The sequence below is a fragment of the Mytilus californianus genome, unplaced genomic scaffold (assembly GCF_021869535.1).
Source record: "Mytilus californianus isolate M0D057914Y unplaced genomic scaffold, xbMytCali1.0.p SCAF_9, whole genome shotgun sequence".
NCBI classification, from domain to species: Eukaryota; Metazoa; Mollusca; class Bivalvia; order Mytilida; family Mytilidae; genus Mytilus; species Mytilus californianus.
Genome location: NW_026262745.1, coordinates 72,157,913 through 72,178,031, shown reverse-complemented (window position 1 = coordinate 72,178,031; position 20,119 = coordinate 72,157,913). Strand labels below are relative to the sequence as shown.

At 33.8% G+C, this 20,119-nt stretch overlaps 1 protein-coding gene across 2 annotated transcripts in view; it reads right to left on the bottom strand.

Moving 5' to 3' along the window:
• LOC127716068 (pre-mRNA cleavage complex 2 protein Pcf11-like) overlaps positions 1-20,119 on the bottom strand; it is a 42,614-nt gene that overhangs the window by 12,904 nt on the left and 9,591 nt on the right. Inside the window, exons 2-6 of one of the 2 annotated variants that reach the window (XM_052222156.1) lie at positions 18,231-18,359; positions 9,353-9,535; positions 7,011-7,181; positions 5,248-6,659; positions 945-4,171 (exon numbers count right to left, since the gene is read on the bottom strand). In XM_052222156.1, the coding sequence (XP_052078116.1) occupies positions 945-4,171; positions 5,248-6,659; positions 7,011-7,181; positions 9,353-9,535; positions 18,231-18,359 (5,122 nt within the window). The remainder of the gene's footprint in view (positions 1-944; positions 4,172-5,247; positions 6,660-7,010; positions 7,182-9,352; positions 9,536-18,230; positions 18,360-20,119) is intronic. The other variant, XM_052222157.1, reaches the window with a different exon arrangement.

The window sequence follows — 20,119 nt, the reverse complement described above, 5'->3', positions numbered from 1 at the left end:
AAATGACGTTAACGGTAATTTTTGGTGCATGACGATAAAATGTACACTTTCTTTATGACGATAAAAAAAAATCAACTGATTTTGACGAATCATGTTAAATTCTTTCCAAAAATAACTGTAACAGTAAATTATTTGAGAACTCTGACGAATCACGATAAAATTTTAACCATTTTGACGCTAACGGTAGTCGAAAATGACCATTTGATGCCTGACGGTAAAGGGCATTCCTACCCTCTTGTTCTACACGAGTTGGATGATTTGACTTTTTTTAATAAGTTTTTAAAGCACTTCATAAATGACGTCTTTTTTCTATAAGTAAATACATAATAACTTGTACATCAAAGATATGTCAGAGCATTTGTTTTTTTAAAGAATAGTAGAACTTAAAGCCATAAATAAAGTCTTTTCAATAAGTAAATACATAATAAATAGTATATCCACATTATTAAAACTGAAAGAAATGTCTGAGTGTTTGTTATTTTAAACCAAAGCATTTTTGTCAAGAAAAGATGTTTCTGGATTTTTCATATGAAATTATCAATAAAATGGACAAAAAGACACTACTCACTGCAAGTTCAATTTGGTCTAAATAGAGAACTGGTTTGAGTGGAATTCTTTTGATAGATATCCACACATTGCAATTTTTTTAAAGATTTTGTCTATTCCATTAAAATGAATGTCGGATGGTAGGAAGAAACTTTCACAATTTCTCCCCACAAGGCCACAAACAAATGTCTTTTTTATTTTACATATCAAACAGATAAACAGCCATAACATGACCCAAAGCCTATAAAAAAAAATCACTTTCTGCCCTCAAATATTTAAATGGAATAGCCCTGATGTTCACCATCCTTATTTTCCTTCCTCTATCAATATTTGTTTTTGTTGTTTCCTTATAATAGTTTTTAAGATTAAATACATATTCCTTAAATTTGAAGACTAACCTGGATTAATTGGCTGATTCATGACACTGATTGGAACAGATCCTGGTGGCATCATTGGTTGCCCTGGCAACGGCTGACCTGCAACTGAAACTGGTGGACCTTGAATAGGCATTGACTGACCGGGCATAGGCATAGACTGACTCATCACTGGCATATTTGGTGGCATACCAGGCATAGACTGTAATGGCTGGCCTTGAGGACCTTGTTGAAACATTGGATGTGGACCCTGAGAACCTTCATCTTGCATCATAGGCCTTGCGCCCAATTGAAAAGGTTGCATAGCTCCGGGACCTGGCATTTGCTGATTTTGACCTGGTGGAAATATCTGGTTTGGTCCAGATGGAAATGGCTGATTTGGACCAGGCATAAATGGTGGTTGATTAGGACCTGGTGGGAATCTTATATTTGGTCCTGTTGGAAATTGAGGCTGATTTGGACCTGGAAACTGCTGATTTGGTGGGAATGGTTGATTGGGTCTAGGCTGGAATGGCTGATTTGGTCCTCCTTGATTAAATGGCTGACCTGGTACAAACGGTGGTCCAGGCTGAGGTGGACCAGTTTGAATTATTGAGGGTCCATTAAACTGATCATTAATTTGTGGAGAGCCTCCTCTTCTGTCTGGACTGCGTCTCCGATGAGGTGATCGTCTTCCTCTGTCTCTATGACTATCTGGACTTCTTGACCTTTCATCATACAGAGGTGATCCTTTTAATCTTTCCTTATTCCTTAGTCCTGGAGGTTTTGCAATATCCAAATCTAATATGGATATAGGCTTCTTCTGGCCAAATGATGGTGAGTTCCTGTCATCTGATCCACGTCTCTTGTCTCTTTTGCTTCCACTCTTATCAACATCAGGTTCTTTAAGGCTCTGATTCTCAATTGGGTCCAAGATTTTCACATCAGGTGGTGGACACGGCAGCCCAACCAGGAGCCTTTGATTTCCTACAGTTATTTCTCTTGGGGGTCCATTAAACTGTAACTCGTACCAATTTCCATCGATAATAATTTCATGAGAGGGACCTCCAAACGCTACCATATGAAATATTCCATCAATGCAGACCTCAACTGCCCTGTCTGTGGGAATTAAAAACTTCTGCCCGTTTATTATTACATCTCTAGGTGGTCCATCAAATCGTATACCCCGTGCTACATCATCCATTACAATAAAAGGAATTTTACGATCAAGTCTTATCTGACATTGCAATCCATCGATGACTATGTTTTTAGGGGGAGGAGTAAATCTCATTTCTACCCTTTCATCATCCAAACGAACAAATCTTGGCTTCCCACCATAGGTTCCATATTCTTTTTTGTCTATCAATAACATTCCATCTCGCCCATCTATCAAAACTGTATGTTCCTTATCCCGGAATCTGATTATTTTTGGTGGTGCATCTATGCGCAAATTGTACAAAAATCCATCAAGCCACATATTCCTGGGATTTCCGTGATAAAATATTTGAGCTCCCTGATTTGGACCTGGACCCCACTGAACTTCCTTCACTGGGTCCGCAACTTTGTACACAGAAGTACCATTTATGAGTAGCATTCTCCTTGTTGGTTCCATGAACGCTTCCAACTGATCCCCTTTAAAAGGAATAATACGCTTTGGACCTCCCATTCTGTATGGATGTGGCTGACCATTTACAACAATTTCTTCAGTGCCATCAGGGAATATATTAAGTACACCGTCTTTTATCCTTACCCCTCCTGGCATCATCCACCTGTCATCTCTGTCAGGGTCATAAATAGGTTTAGGAACTAGTCTTGGTACTCTTTCATCTCTTGGAGGTTCCCTACGAATATCATCTCTGGGTGTATCTTTACGATTTTCATCTCTTGAAATATCCTTACGACTTCCATCTCTTGCAGCATCCCTACGAGTTTCTTCTCTAGCATCTCTACGTCTGTCGTCTTTGGGCCTGTCTCTGCGTCTTTCATCTCTATGACTTTCGTTCCTGCCATGCTCTCTATGAGATTTTGATCTTCTTTCATCTTTCTGAGATCCCCTTTGTGTTTTTTGTTCACGGTTATCTTTTGGCGGACCCTTGAGAGCATCTGGAACTACAGGCTTAGGCATAGGCACATCTTGCGAATTATCAGGTGAATTTTCGGATCTCAACATTTCCAACATTGCACCTACAGCCAGTCCAGCACCATCTCCCTTCTTCTCTAAAGGTTTAAAAACTTTCTCTTTTTTCTCTACCTCATGCTTGACAGGCTCCAGTTTAGGGGCAATGGGTGATTCTTTCTCTTTTAAAATGGCAGGTCCAGGGCCAAGGAGACTTGGTTTCTCCTCTTTGGGTCTATCTACTGGGGATAGTCCTACCTCAATATCAGGTAGTCTCCTATCTATAAGTGGGCCTCTCTCCAGCTGAGCAGGCTTACGGTGGTCAACATCAAAATTCATTACAGGGTCTGGACCAGGAATAGGTCTGTCTCTTTCAGATCCAGTAACATCCAGCTCTTTATTTAATCTGGGACCAGGTCCAGGTCCAAGTAAGCTAGGTCTTGCTGGTTCATCTCTTGGACCTCTGTCATCTTTTGGTCTATCAGGTCCTCTAAACTGGTCTCTTCTTACATCTGCATCATGCTGGTGACTTCTATCTTTTCGAGGAGAACTGTACTCCATCAACAGTTCATTTTGTCGAGGTATTGGTGCTTTTCCTGGCGAGTGATACTCCATCAAAGGCTCGTTTAGTCTTGTTGGCAGCAATCTTTCATCTCGTCTATGAACTTCAGGTTCTAGAAGAGGTGGTTCATGTCCTGGATGGTGATGCCGTTTTTGTTCTTGCAGAGAATCAAATTCAGATAAACTCCTTAAAACTGTTTGAAGTTCATGGTGACTTAGTTCTCCAGACTTTCTTCTCATTTCCATTTTTCTTAATATTTGTTCTCGATTTTCTATTCTCAATTCCTGTGGTACATCCTCTTCAGAACTGAGAGGCTGTCCAATCCTTTGCACTGGTTCGTTATAACCAGGACTTCGAACTGGAGGTCTACTGAATGGTGGTGTTCTGAAATCAGTATCCCTTGGGAGCTTGGGTGCTTGGTGTCTCTGATCAAGTGGATCTCGTCTGTGATCAATGTCCTCTATACTTGATCTACGACTGTCGAAGTCCTGTGGATGATCAGCCTTGTATCTAGCCCATCCTACCTGCCCACCCCCTCTAGGTGAAATTGTATCAGCATGTCTGTAATCTTGGTCTTCATTCCCAAATAAGGCACTGAAAAAAGAAATTATAAATAAAGAAAACAGTAAACATTTTACTATGAATCTTTGCTAATGTTTGAAGTGTTGCCTATAATTGCTTACATCTACTTCATTTGAACTCTGATGGATAGTTGTCTCATTGCCAAATCATACCAAATCTCCTTATTTTTTATACTATTTGAGGTTCTTGATGGGACAGTGATTCAAAACAAGAATGTTTATTATGAAATATTTTATAGCTTCAAAATTGCAATTCAAGTTTTCTTTATTTTGTATTTACTGAAAGCTTAACTCTCTTGAAAAGATAATCATACACAATTCTTCATTTGCGTTTTTTGTGGGTGTTCATTTTGATTTGCCTAATGATCAAGAACCACAACTCTGAAGCTTACTGAATTTGTCTTAGCATACATTTGATTTTATGTATTGTGAATATCTACTTGATGTTACAAGCAATTCTGCTATCTATGATTATTGCTTATTTCTTAAATATTGCTTTGATCTTTCAGTGAGGTTATTTTCAATCTCAAGTTACTCGAATAAGAGTGGTATTTAATTGCTATATACATAGTCAAGGAGTGTGAGAACACTATGACGTCATAAGCCAGCGTTGTCTAGGAATAAACAGATTATGGTCTTTCATCTCGAGGAAGTTTCTCAACTAAATCTCATCTTAAGACCGTCACCCTAAAAAAGATTGCAGCTGAGAAACTTAGTTTTCAGAACTATAGATTATCTATGAGGGTCTGGATGGAGAATAGATAATACTGGCCATAAAAAAATGAATTGAGAAAAATTAGCAAAAATAAATTATGAATAGAGAATAATGGGGTGCAAAAGTAAAAATAATAATTATGGAAAATGAAAGAATTAGGTATTCTACTACCGATTACAGAAATGAACGATGTACAGAATAAAGAAATCATCCAATTACAGAAAAATTTAAAAGTAAAATCATTTTCAGGAGCATTTCACAGAATAAGCATTATTTTCAAAAATACAGAAAGATGCCATAAAAATTTGAAGAAAATTGAAATTAAGGACCCCCCATCCAGAACCTCATCTATAATAATAAAATGATCTGTTCACCTTAAATCTTCATTCAACTTGGTATGAATGTGAACTGGTTCCATGACAGGAATAACTCTTTCTTGACTGATTCTTGCTTTTTTGCTGTTTCGACCAGATTCACGATCTCTATAGTCCTGTCTTTCATCAAGATCCCTTTTATTGGACCCTGACAGTCGACGATCATCTTGATCTTTATCCTTTCTTCTTTCATCGACATCTGCACCAGTACGCTTAGGTATCCTTGGCAAACTTGATATGGGTTTTCTTTGTTCAATCTTAGGTGCGTCTTCCATGGGTTCTTCGTTCTGATTTTTGTTGTCGTGTTTTAAATCAGTCTTACTTCTACTTTTACTACTACGTGTCTGAACTTTAGATCCTTTTCCATTCTCTTTGACAGGTGACCTTGACCTTTCTCTACTCTTTCGTGGGGACTTACTCCTTCTACTTCGAGTATCTTTCCAACTTTTTTCTCTTTCTCTGCTTTCACTTTTTCCATTTCTTTCTTCACTTAATTTCCGATTGTCACTTTCTGAGTCTCCCCTAGTTCGCCTGTTTTTGCTATGTTGAGTTTCACTAGGGCTTGATTTACTTTTAACTTTTTCCTCGTCATTTGGCGATTTCCCTTTATCCTGATTATCTTTGTTTCTTGATCTGCCCTTGTCATGATTTTCATGGCGGGGCTTAGCGTCATTATTTGTGCTTCTAACTTTTTCCTGACTATGACTACTCATCACTTTCAAATTCTTGACCTCTTGCTCCTTAGGTTCTTTGGCTCTTGTTTCACTGGCAGCTTTTCTGGGATCTAATTTCTTTTTTCTTGGTGATACACCTAGACTTTTTTCAACTTTCAATTTAACTGGGTTTTCTAATTCTTTTGGGCTAGAATGCACTTTTTCTGGACTATTTTTTTCTTTTTTTAATTCTACATCTGGCTTTGGTTTAAATTGTTTTTTCGGACTGAATGTGCTTTGTTCCATAGGTTCCTGTTTCCTGTTTGGTATTGCTTGATTATTCTGATTACCAAACTCAGACAAAAACGGTGACGCTGTCTGCATTTGGTGTGGCAATAACGCACTAGGCATTGGAAATGGCAACATTCCTTGACCAGACGATACGACGGGTGGCTGAGGTATAATTTGAGGTGGCATAATGGATTCACTCATCAATGTTGGAGGCTCAGATTCTTGACTGCCAAATTGATTCAACGGCAGATTAGTGCTGGGACCAAAAAAGGTCAATGGAGGTTGTTCCTCGTTACTTGGGAGAAGTTCAGGCTGTGCTGGCTTTGACCTCATTCTTGGATCCCTGCATACTCTTGGATCTCTAAGACGAGGGTCTCTTTGTATTCGAGGATCCCTTGAAATTGAAGTTGTTGCCTCAGCAGGTGCTTCTACACCAACAAATAAGTCAGTTGAATCTGATGAGTCAGGCTAAAATAAAACAACAAAAAAATATGAATAAAAAAAGACATTTATAAATAACAGTATATAAGTTAGTGTTTCTTTGAAAAACATTTCCTTGTCAGTCTCCTTGCTCCAAAATTGTTCTAAGGAAAAATGCAGAAATTTTATCAATAAAGTTATCACTGTTTTTTGAGAAACATTTATGTGAAAATTTTAGAAGATATAATAATACAAAAATAAAATTATCATTCCTATTGCACGATATTTTTGTGGGAGAAGGATACAAGGATTAAATTAATTTATTAGGCCCAATTTAGGACTGCACACTTGTTCCTATACAATCAATTATGGATTCAGTTTTGAAAAATTCATACATACCATTTTTACCTGAGATTTGAGGCGTGCTTCAGTTTCTTTCAGTTCTAATTCTAGTCTTTTCTGTTGTAATTTCAATATTTCTGCTTGCTTGGCAATCAGTTGTCGTCTCATTTCAGCTTCATCATCTTCATCTGGTTCCTCAGGTAGTGGTAAACCTTGCTCTTCTTTTTGCTATAAAAAAAAAAATAATATAATGACAGACTAGTGCTGGGACAAGTTCTTTTTTCAGCCGGACTCATTAGATTCAACTGACTATAGATGCACCTAATGAGTCACTAACTTCAATTTGAAGGGATCATCAAAATCATGTTTATCTTTAGTTTAGGTTTTTATGATCAGAGTAAGGATACTACATGGATTCATTTTTATTTGAAGGGTACCAAAATTTGTAAAATTACGTAACTAAAAATTTAAATGTTCAATGAAGTACAATTTTTTTATATGCTTGTATGCTGAATACAGAGGTTGTCATTTGTTGCTGTACAATTTTTTTTTTTTTTTTCATATGTTTTGTTCATAAATCATTTTGTAAATCGAATCATTTCTACATTTCGGCATGTCAGGGCCTTTTACATGGGTTTTGGTCATTGTTGAAGACTGTATGCTGACCTCAAGTTGCTAACACGTTAATCATTTGGTCTCTGATGGATAGTTTTCTCATTGGAAGTCACACAGGCACCACATCTAACTTTTATATAGGTGCATTTACTTTATGATACTTATACTAAGAGGGGGTTTATGATAAAGTGTTTTTCCCCAAAAATTTGGTTTCCTATTCCAACAACTGGTTTTTAACATGGAACTGGCAGAGTTGACCCCTCAAAGACATTTCTAATTCTGCCATATTCTTTTTGTTCCAGTCCAAAGCATGCAATTCATTTGTAGTCAATGGTTGCTGTCTGCCAGAATTGTATTTAGTTAAGGCATAAATCCAGTTGTTGGTTTTCTTGTTTAAATTGATTCACATTTTGTCATTGACTTTTTATAGCTTTACTATACAGAATGGGTTTTGCTCATTGTTGAAGGCTATACCATGACCTTTAGTTGCTTACATCCTGGTCTTTTGTGTCACATACCACATCTCCTTATTTTCTATTTTTTTTGTAACTGTAGGAAGACATTAATCATGCACCATCTTTCAATATGCTATAAATCATACATGTATTTTTCTGGAATAATTTACATCATATATTAGGGTGGAAATGGGGGTACCTTCATGACGATTAACGGTAAAAATCTTGCCAAATGACGTTAAATGTAATTTTTGGTGCATGACAATAAAATGAAGACTTTCTTCAAGACGATAAGAAAATCGACAGATTTTGACGAACCAGGTTAATTTTTTTCCAAAAATAAAGGTAATGATAATTATTTGAGACCGCTGACAAATCACGATAAGGATATCTTGACGAATCACGGTAAAATTTTAACCAATTTGACACAAACAGTAGCCGAAAATGACCGTTTGACGCCTGACGGTAAAGGGCATTCATACCCTCATATATATATGCTCCATGACAAGTTAGAAAAGCCAAAAATATGCAAACGTAGAAAACCAAAAGGGCATAATTGAACAGCCAAATCCATCCAAGGTCAACTTTGCCAAAGGGATTTGCAATCCTAAATTAATGAAGAATAACCTACTTTTAAGAGCAGCTGAGCTGGCCACTCTTTCAATTTTTTCATTGTGGTTTATACTAGGTTTTGTTATTTATGTTAGTTCTACAAAACAAATGTATCAAGATACTTATAAAATGGGTCAATGCAAATTGGATTTTGAAATCAAACCCGTCAATGATTTTGGATCTCTATTTTTTGCCCAAGTAGACAGAATGAAAAAAAAATGAGCCAAAATATGTTATTTTTTTTGAAGAAAAATCTTGTCAGAAAGGATTCGATTCCCCAGTAATTGTCGAAATTTTCTTCAATCTTTTAATGAATTGTCAGTAACGGACCAAACCAAGGAGACAGAACTTATTTATCAAATTGATTTTGCAACATACTTGATACAAAATGGGGGAACTATCTACTTATTATGTTAACCATAGTTTTTATAAACCAATTAGTATGATCAAATCCTGCATTAATTTGTCAATTATAGGTCATTATTGACTTACTTCCCCATTTGTAAATAAACACTTCTGATAAAATGTTATCTTTTTTAATCAAAATTTAGCAAATCCATTCAAATTTAAGCCTTTTCTTTCATAATTGTATCATTGACTATTGGTCTAAATGTATCAGAATTAGATCGAATACAATCTTCAGTAAAAAAAATGATGTAGATGAAAAACCACATAAAAATGAGAGATGAGTAGACACCACTTGTGACAGAATCCTACCTGTGCAAGAAACCTGGGATTGACATGGATACTACTGGACATACTAGGTGGCGGTGCGGTCAGTGGCCATGCATGGTCAATGTTATTCACCCTAACATCCAAGGCATACATCCTTCTACTGGCAAAATGTTGATTCCATGTCTGTCGTACTTTAAACATACACTGTCGAGTCTTTTCATCTACCTATTTTTTTGGATCAAATTATATGGAAAATTAACTGCAATGTTACCTGCAGGTAAAACCTGTTTCCACACTTTAAAGGTGAACACAAGACAATTTCATATATGTGTACCATATACTGCAGTGTCTTCAACTATTTTGTTGTAAAATCAATGCTCACATACCAGTGCTCCTTTACCCAGGTTATTTCGAAATTAAGAAATGCCAAGCCTAAATTTCTTTTAATCCATATATTCAAGATTCAAAATGCTAAATTTTCAATACGATATCCTTTCAATAATGAACGAGTACAACCTCAAACCTCTGTGGACACCTTTGTATCAATTTTTCAAAATTTTAAATGAAACAATATCCTTTAAATATTTTCATGACCAAACTACCTACGAAAAAAATAATTATTTCTGAAATTTGGATTAAATTCGACAAAAATGATTAAGATCACTAAATCAAAACAAGCTGTTTAATACCAGTGATAGATATATACCAAGGCTCAATACTTTCAGCAATATCAGTTGTGATTCAACTAGGTGGTTTGAGGGGTGATTCTCATTATGCTAGAAGGTTCAACAGTGGCAGGTACCTGTACTTTCAAATGTGGATTCGTGGATCGTTCCTCTTTCTTTGCTAAGGGAATGACCATTTGTCTTCAAGGAGGGGTTATGGTTTTTACCTAAAAAAATATTCTGATCCCCAATTTAATGAAAAAAAATTTTGTGGTCAAGCAGATGACAAAAAAAAAATTCTGAATCCAGATTTTCCCCATACCTTCATAGTGTTAAATTTTGAAAAAATTAATTTGATTGATAGCTTCGAAAAACTAAAAATCAAAGTTCGCGAAAAATTGGTTGGTCTTTAAAGCCACTTTCAGCACTGTAGGTCACATTGTGACAGCCATTTTATTGGTGGGGGATTCCAGGGTACACTGAGAGAACCACCCATCTTCAGCAGGAAAACTGGTAAGGGAGCTGCATTTGATTTCAATGGGGGGCTAGGATGAAATTTGATGAAAAAAAAAGCAGGACAGGAGTTTTGAGTAAAAAAAAAAGGCAGGATGACAATTTATGTAAAAAAAAGTCAGGATAAACTAAAAAAAAAAAAGGCAGGACCGAATAGAGTGAAAAATAAAAAGGCTGGATAGAGATTACAACAAAGACATATGCAGGACAAATTTTTTCATCCTAGCTCCCTAATCATAGTCAATTGCCAGTGCAAGTTTGAACTAAAAACCTCAGTGTTGCTTTTGATACAGTACTACTTTGACCTTTGGCCACCAAGGCCCCACCAAGAAATGTACGGCAAGGAAATTGTTGTGTAACATCCTGATAAATCTTGTTTTAGTTTATTGAAATAATTAAGAATTTCTAAACAGGAACCTTTGTCAGGTGCAATTGTTCATGAAGGGTCACAAAACACTAGTTCAGTAACCCTGGTTTTTTATACCAAACTAGCTCAGTTTTCACAAAGGTTACTGTAAATTCAGAAATCATTGTGTGCATTTATTATTGCGATTTTTCAAGAATGGACAAAAATGAGTTTAATTTTTGCGATTTCAAAAAAATTTGCATACAGATCTGGGTTTCAACTATCAGAATACAAATTCGTATTGTGACACTCACCCAGTTGAATTATTGGCATTAATAAAAACCAGAGGCAGATTTAGGGGGTTTTCCAGGGGGCCCAGCCAACCCCCCCCTTTGTGGGAAAAATTTGGTTGATTATATAGGGAATCACTGAAGCATGACTGGAGGGGGCCTCTCTTAAGCAGTAAGTGAGACCCCCTTACGAAAATTTCTGGATCCGCCACTAAAAACCTCGCAATAATTTCAGAATTCACAGCAAATGTTTGTGTTTAACGCCATTTTCAGCTCTCTTAGTAGTAAAAAGCTCCCACGAGAGAACCACAGACCTTCAACAGGAAAAACACAACCAAAAGATACAGAATATCTGCTGTTAAGAATATTCAAAAATTAAATCATTTAGTTATTGGTGAATGTCACAATGATCTATATGATGCACTACTCTGCCAAATATTGTGATTACTGTTCTGAGGTAGATTTAGGTGCCCTGGCAAATAAGTTCTAAGTCCAAAGTTAAATTCATTAAATGGTCTCAGGTAAATGTGTTATTTTCTGTGGTCTTCCAAGGAGTTATCAAAAATGCTTTTCACCCAAATTATTTTTCTACATTTCTTTAACACAATCAATCAAAATAACAGCCATGGTAATAGGTTTATTAACCAATTATGAACAGATAATTGGATTAAAAGCATCAACACTCCTCTTAATTCAAAGATAAAAAAAATGCTGTAGTCTTCCTAGCATGTAAAAAGTAGGACTTTGAGCAGCAACATAAGCACTCATTCGAATATACGGTTGTTTTTATCAAAAAATTGTTGTCTTGTGTACATTTACTTCATTTCTAATTTTCCAAGGTTAAGATTATAAACAACCTTATTGCTGTTATTGGTCTGCTGGTATTTGTGTCAAGATGTTCCAGTGAAATATCCATAGAAATATTTACAAAAAAATAATTGAAATGCTTACAAATAATTGGCAAAAACGCAAAAAAAAAATACCAAGGGGGATAACTCTTTTATAAGAAGTCAACTGACAATTTCCGCAATATTGTTCTTATTAGTAGATCTTGTATCAGATAATTTTTGCCTTTCAAAGTTTCTATCTATTTATTAATAGTTTTCCAAGATATAAGGCAAACACGCAACACTTAGTTGGTAAAATTCATCATTAAAGGGCAATTACTCCAATGAGGAGTCTCGACTATTTCTGCATTGTTGACTCATTTGTAGATCTCGTCTTGCTGATCATTTTTGCTTTTTAAGTTTATCTCAGATCTATTCCAGTTTCAAAATAATAAGCAAAAAGTTTTAAATTCTACATTTAAAGCCAATAATTCCCTCGAGATAAGGTCGGACAGTTTTAAAGTAGGTAGATCTCAATATTGTGAACATTTCTGCTTATGTCAGATTTTCTCCATCTAAAGTAGTTTTAAAGATAAAGAACAATACTTGCATTTTACACCAATATTCCATTTATAACCATGACATGTTGGTTGACAGGCAGGGTTCATCAAATACTTTTTAAACTAGATTACCCAATATTTGTGGTCAACTTTGTTTTAATTTGACCCAGTAACTTAAGATGATATTTGAAAAGGGTAACACATGACGATGGATGCCAAGTGATAGTAAAAGCTCACAATGGCCCTTTTGGCCAGGTGAGCAAAAAACAGTTTGCAATACGAATTCATGTTCGAGTGCTATCACACTTAACAATTGTCCAGAAAAGACAAAGCAAGAACTATAGGGCCATGTTGTTGCTCCGATAGTTACACTAGTAGCAAGGACAAAATTAAACAAAAAGAAACTGACTAGACCCTGCAGACAATAATTTTGTTTAGTTCATAGTCAGAATTGCACAACAATGTCTTTTCACAATCAACTTTTGTCTCGTTCAATGCACTTCTTTTATACTCTGGAAAGATTTTTCATTACTTTTCATCTCCTCAATTGTATAAATATATTACTGTGCAAAATATTTTTATTTAAAAGTGGCATATTTGTCTGTAGATGGCGGAATCCTATCCCATCTCAAAGCTCAATTCAAAGTAATAACTTAGATCAAGCAACTTAAAAAGTTTCAGGAAATGTCTCCACATCATTTTTCGCCAAAAATGTATCCATCACCAGATAAATTCACCCAACAACTAACTTATGAACCAGCATAAATTGAAACTATCATGGGCAAGTTAAATATCTGTCTAAAATCAATTGGACTGTTTGGACATTTTTTATACTCTGTTTTAGACCTATTTGCATATTAACCATGAAGACAAAATGGCTGCCAAGTGAAGCTTCATAAAAGAATGGGAGCATACAACTAAAAATTATAGATAACACTCCATTTAAATGTTTATCTTTATTTCCCAAAATATCTTCTGTGGTTCAGCAAGGCCATCTTCACCACTTGAAAAATTAATCACAAATATTGACGAATGTTTTTGCACCAGAAGCAATGTTAAATGTTGCTTTCCTTTCCTTTCATCAACTGCAGTAGCAATTCACCAACATTATTAAACTTTGAACTTTCTTATTTATTAAAACCTATTAAATGTTTGTTCCCAGTTTTTTTTTTGTTCTCTTGATAGTTTCTTTTCCTCCAATAATAGGGCAATACTTGCAATATGTCTTAATAGAAATTGTCTTTTTTATCCTTTAACAAATATCAATGCAATTTTTGTATTGGTACATTGTATTTTGAACAATTTGGAATATGGTGAAGAAACTAATCTTTAATCTTAAGAAAATGATGGTTTTGCAATCATGCTGTCCTGACATGCCTGATATAACCATGATTACAAAATTTAATTTCTTTGAACAATGCCAGGTTCTGTATGGTTTGTAAAATTAATCTCAACATGGAATTGTAAACTCTGTCGATAAAGTAATGAGGTGAACACCAAAGCCTGAGAGATGAAAAGTGATGGGAACGGACTTTTTTTTCAAATTACCACTGATGTTGTCGTTTCAAAAAAAACATTGAACTTCCACTTGGTTAACAATGGATGCAAGTGATGCAGAGACGATGGATGCAAGTGATGCTGCATTTAATTTACAATCATACAATGGACCACATATTTATGCTGATCAATATCTGCAGTCAGTCTGAACTTGTCAGCAATATCCTCAATTTTCTGCATTTCTCCTTCAGTTTTTTTGTTTGTTCATGGTATAATTTTTTTACCCTGTTTTTCACCAATTGTATTTTAGTACTGTGAAGGTTTTTTTGTGCTTATTTCGAGTAACGGAAAGGTTGATATATGAAATGTGTTTCTTGGATGAATTTTACAAAGGGAAGCGTTATACACATATCTTGACTTGTTCGGTAAAAAATTCTTTTTTTTAACACCAGATTCAATTGGTACAAAGTATACTGGTAAGTTTTTCCCTATTGTTGTACAAAAGCACACAATCAAATTTTACTTCTCTACTTATAGCCTAATCAAAAAGTATTGAAAACAACAGGACATTTATGACAATACAGGTAAAACTTCAATTTTGTGATGTAAATGAAACTTCATGTTTTATATCTGAGTAAAGCAAAAACCACTCTGACATCTGTTAAATTTTCTTGTAAGTTGTCATGAAACAGGATATATACTTAAATAGTTGGTAATTTTAATACTTGGGTAAATTCAAAAGTAAACTGACCAGAATCAAGCTATTTCCCCTGTCCCCCGAGATATTTTTATGTAGTGTTACACTATGGTGTACTTGTTATCTTGAATCTGGTGCAAAAAACAAAGAGTTAAGGATATTTGTTCAAAAAAATATTGTATATAATTAGGGCTGTTCCAGAAAATACTATGTCCCCCTCCAGGGACGGCACTTTTTTTTTAACCCCCACCACCCAAAGAAATAAAAATAAATTATAACTACACTACCTTTGCATTTTTGTATTTCAAATACAACCACTCACATAAAATTAAAAAAACTTGCCTTCCCTGGGGAAGGACATAGTATTTTCTGGAACAGCCCTTAATAACAACTTCGAATTTGAACAATTTTCTACATACAGCAGGTACATTCATAACACCTGACAAACTTGTAGTTTTTTAAGTGTTAAAAAATACCAGTGAAAGAATATTATCAGATAAAAAAAATACATCTGGCCACAAAAACAATCTGTGTTCAAAAACCAGGTTTCTTGTCATAGAATTGTATAGGTCAGGCTTTTTGTTAAAAGTGAAATAAAACAATTGTGTCTTCACCAAGTCTTATTGCAGTCTTTACCCCAGACATTCATCTTTTTTTTTTTAAATAGAATCAGAAGCTCTAGACATAGTTCTGTGAGAAAATCCTACTTATACAGAAATTTGTGTACAAAAATTGACAGCATAAAACTATTCAGTTAAAGACTTAAAATTCAAAAACAATAGAAATTCAAGTGTTTTTTGTCATTTTTGTGAATTTATAGGACATTTCCAGCCCTGGACCCAATTAAATAAGTTTACACTTTTTAACCCGTAATTTTTACATGGTAGTTAAGTTCAAAGTACAGCCATACATGTATATCTGTAATCATATAATAATCTTTAACTGGTATTTTTAAGGAATGTGTTTGGTTCTTATTTTCGTGTAAGATTCAGAGTTCTGTGATAATTGAACATGATTGCAGTTTTGAAGGTAAACAAAATATTTCTGAGAATTTTTTTTTTACTTTTGTGTACGTCTGTGTTCAGAAAAACTTTTTTAGTCCAGACTACTGTAAATTCAGAATTTGTTGTGTGCACTTAATATTGGGATTCAAAGTCCCCCCGAAAAATGGGAGGTTTCATTTGTGCAAACAACTTGTTATAATTCCTTGCTCTTTTTTGTAATTGAATTCAAGTGAACACACATTTCTCCACCATAGGCACATGTCATGAAGGTCTAAAACGACAAATAGAATTTCAAAGATTAAATATTTCATGCCACCTTTGGGGACCTAGAAACTTGTGTTATCAATTCATAAAGATGACAACTGTAGCGGTAGATCCAGCCTGAATGAGTTATCAAACTGATTACAGAGTTCATCAGCTGTGTTTGTAAAACCACAACAACTTACACTTGTAGTGCAAGAGAAAGAAATCAATCACAACCTGACAATTCAAGGGGAAAATGAAATTAAGAATGTAAGGTTTAATTATTGTGGTAGTCAGTTGATAAGATTTTCCCAGTATTGAAAACATAGCACTAATTTCTGAATTTACAGTATACATGGTATATATAGTTTGACTCAAAAAAGGTAAATGTTTCATTTTCCAGTATATATATCAGCTTTTTAGTTTATATTTTTTTTCAAGGTGTCAAATTGTAAACAAACAAAAAATGTTTTGGCACACATCAAGAAACTATCAAGTTTACTGTCATCTATTGTTTTTTTGTGTATTCCATGTTGTGTGTATGTGTAAATTTAAATATAAACGCTTTTAAATCATAGTTACTTTGTTTCACTATTGTTACAAGATTTATCGACTACAAGTGTACATAAACTTGCAGTAATTTTCTTTGCGGCATTTCTTATTAAAATTTCACTGACACCACTTTCAATATATGCAAGTGATTTCATCTAATTTTTCTTCCTTCAAGGTTTTCACTAGAAAATTTTCAATCACATTTCGATTTCAATTGGTGTTTTTCATAACAATCTATCAGCTATCACATATATAAATGATGTGCGATTATAATTCTCTAGCTATCCAATGCATCAGCAATTTTCCTTTGGTGTTCCAAGTCTTCTTTTAATACAAGCTACTGGGAGATTTCAAAATTTGCACTGATGTTTTTATATTTCCATTTGCTTGCTTGCTTCCTATGTATGCATAGACTTCCTTAAAGAATTCCAGTCTTTCTTACTAAATTTCCAATTCTGGCCTCTGGGATTTTCAAAATTTTCACTTATTTTCTGTTATTTCCATCTTCTAGCTTGCATGTTTTTAAATATATATGCATAGGTTTCCTCAAGAGAATATTTTTTTTTTTTACTAAATTCCATTTTTCAAATATATATATAATGCACTTTCTCATGTTGTTGTCTTTTTCAAAAGTTCTTGAAGATTACTGCATCCTAGCCTCCTCCTTGATTGATTGTTGCTTGTTTAATGTACAGTGGCAAATATTTCACCAGCCACCTTGAACACTTTCGGTTAACAGATTAATACTTTTCTGGTTTACACTATTTTAGCATACAGCATATGAATTACTTCTTTCAGCACTTGAAAATTTGAACGGATGAAAACAAATTTTATTTCACATTTTTCTAAACCCATGTAAGATGAATTCCAGTTTTATCATTTCCATGTACACAAATATCCATAAGGACTTCACAGGTACACATTTATATACATGTAACAGTAGTGAAACAAAGTATCTGACCAAAATATCAAATAAGAGTGACAATGAATGCTAAGTGAAGTCAGTCATCTGCCCAAATTATTTTTGTTTTTTCAAAACATAACACTTTGTAGGTGAAGGTCTTATGTGTAAAAAAGACATGTTTACCTTGCTTGATGGTACATCTGAATTTAAAGTATGAATGTTTATGAGATGTGAATAACTTCAGAAAAAGATTAGAATTTGATATCAAAACAAGGCAAACATTATATTATTAATTGCAATTATTTTTCCCAATGAAACAAAATTGACTTGTGTACACACATATATATATATATATATATATATATATATATATATTTCATCAACTGAGACATTCCAAAATTTCAATAAAAATAAAAACTATCAAATTTCAAAATACAATTGAATTTAACATAAAAATTTCTACAAAAATATAATAAAAAATTCTACAAAAAAATACAATGTATGACCTCTTGAGTTAAAAGCTTAATGAGTCATTCATATCTCAAATACATGCAAACTCAAAACTCCAATTTAAAATTTCAGACATTTATAATATAACCATGATAACCATCACCATACACAACAACATAATAATAATCCAGTTTTATGGATTTCAATACACAAACTTTTTCAAACAAAAATTAACAACTTTTCTCAATAAAATACAAAATCTAAAATAAGAATGAATCCTGCTTGAAACTTTATTGGTTATCAAACAAGGATTGTCTTCCATAAATATTTTACTCTCACCATAAAATTTTATCATTAAAACCTGATGCTAACCTGTTCAAACATATTACAAAATATGTTGACTATATTGTGCGAGAAGAAACTGGGGTAAGTAGATTTTGGGAGGTTCTTTATAATGGAATCGATCAAGTATAATGTTGGCAACTTCTTTGTCGCGTCAACCTGTAGCGAGAAAATGAAATATGATTCTCTGTCAAATGGCGTTAGTGATCTGAAAATAGAAAGCAGAAGGGTGGGCTGTTCCAAGTAAAATGTGCGACCATTAGTTTTAATGCAACATTGCTGGAGTTGTAATTACAGTGCAATTCATGGCACTTAATTCAAGTCAATTTTTGCTTAAATATTCCTTAGAGAGCAAATTTTGGAAGAAAAAAAAACTATATAAACTAGCATTTAATTTTCCTGTCCATTCTGTTGCATCAAAACATACAAATGCAAAATAATTGTACAATTGCTAATGTCAATCACACTTGAAGCACACAAAAATTCTTCAAAGTCAAATTGTGAACATCAAATCATACATTGACATGTAGCAAATATTCAATTACATTGCTACACTTCTCAAATTGAAATCTTACAGCACATTTTATGGATCAGCCCATATTGAGTATCATGTTAATATAAGAGCACTGTGTACATATAATATTTACATGATTTATATAATAACAAATACACAAATCAGAGAATATCAAATCAGGTGCAATACACACCTTGAAATAACTTTATTAATTTTTTTTGGTAGATCTTCAATTTTTTTAAATTTATAAATATTTATCATGTAGAAAATGAGATTTCTTATTCTCTGATATAATATTATAACATATTAAACTGCAAACTTGTTTTTTTTTGTACAATTCATTCAGGTGTATACTGTAAATTTTGTCCAACTATCAATGACTATGTTCAATTTATGTAAAAAATTAACAATAAAAGTGTATTAGTGTATTTTTCAATCATACATGTATATAATTCCAGTTGTTGATTTTATTAATTAGAATTTTCTACTGAATTGAATGCATATAGATTGCGTTTCATGTTAACATACTGCCTTGCTATTTGGCGGTCATATCATTTGGTTACACATTCAGTCACGTAAATGTATTAATTATTTTGATGCTATGTAAAATTCCAAATCATTCATTTTTTCCTGTGTACATATAATTGTGTTTATGACGGTTATCAGGCACAACATAGTACATGTATGATGATATTATCGTAATTTTTCATGTCAAGTACGGTGTGTGATAATTTCATCTGATGTTCATATGGCACGAGTTTTCAAAAAGATATTAACATATTCTTTATAAACAAAATCTATGACTGTTTTTTAATCATGTTAATGTGGCTAATTCGTTATTCAATTTACATGTACACACATGTATAAATACAAAAAGTGTTTCTCTAATTGAATTTTCTTTAGCATAATCCAGTTTAATTTAGTGGTGAAGTTTTGATATAAATAGACCAAAACCCACTGACCATTGAATAGTATGAAATCAATTCATAGATTGGTAAGATTTTATAATGACTAAAGACTTGCCAGAAAAATAAGCTTTAAAACTCTCATTCGGGAACAAAAGTATGCCAAATAATGCCTTGTTCCAAATTCGGTTCTAGAAATGTACAAAACTAAGCCACTAAAATATGTAACACATCAAAATGTGCCAGTGTGGGAGAGGAAACAACCATTCTTTACTGACAACAATGAACAACACAAATGGTCAAATGCAATCTCCATTATCCGACCTGAAGTCAGTTATAAAATTTGACAGAATAATTGTTCTGAATAATCATGACATAGATCTACACCACAAGTGTCAACATCAAGTGTCACACAACAGGAAGTGGAAACTTGTATCAAATGGCTCATCTACACTTAAAAAGCAAAGGTCACATAACAATCATGAGGGATCTTTATTAAA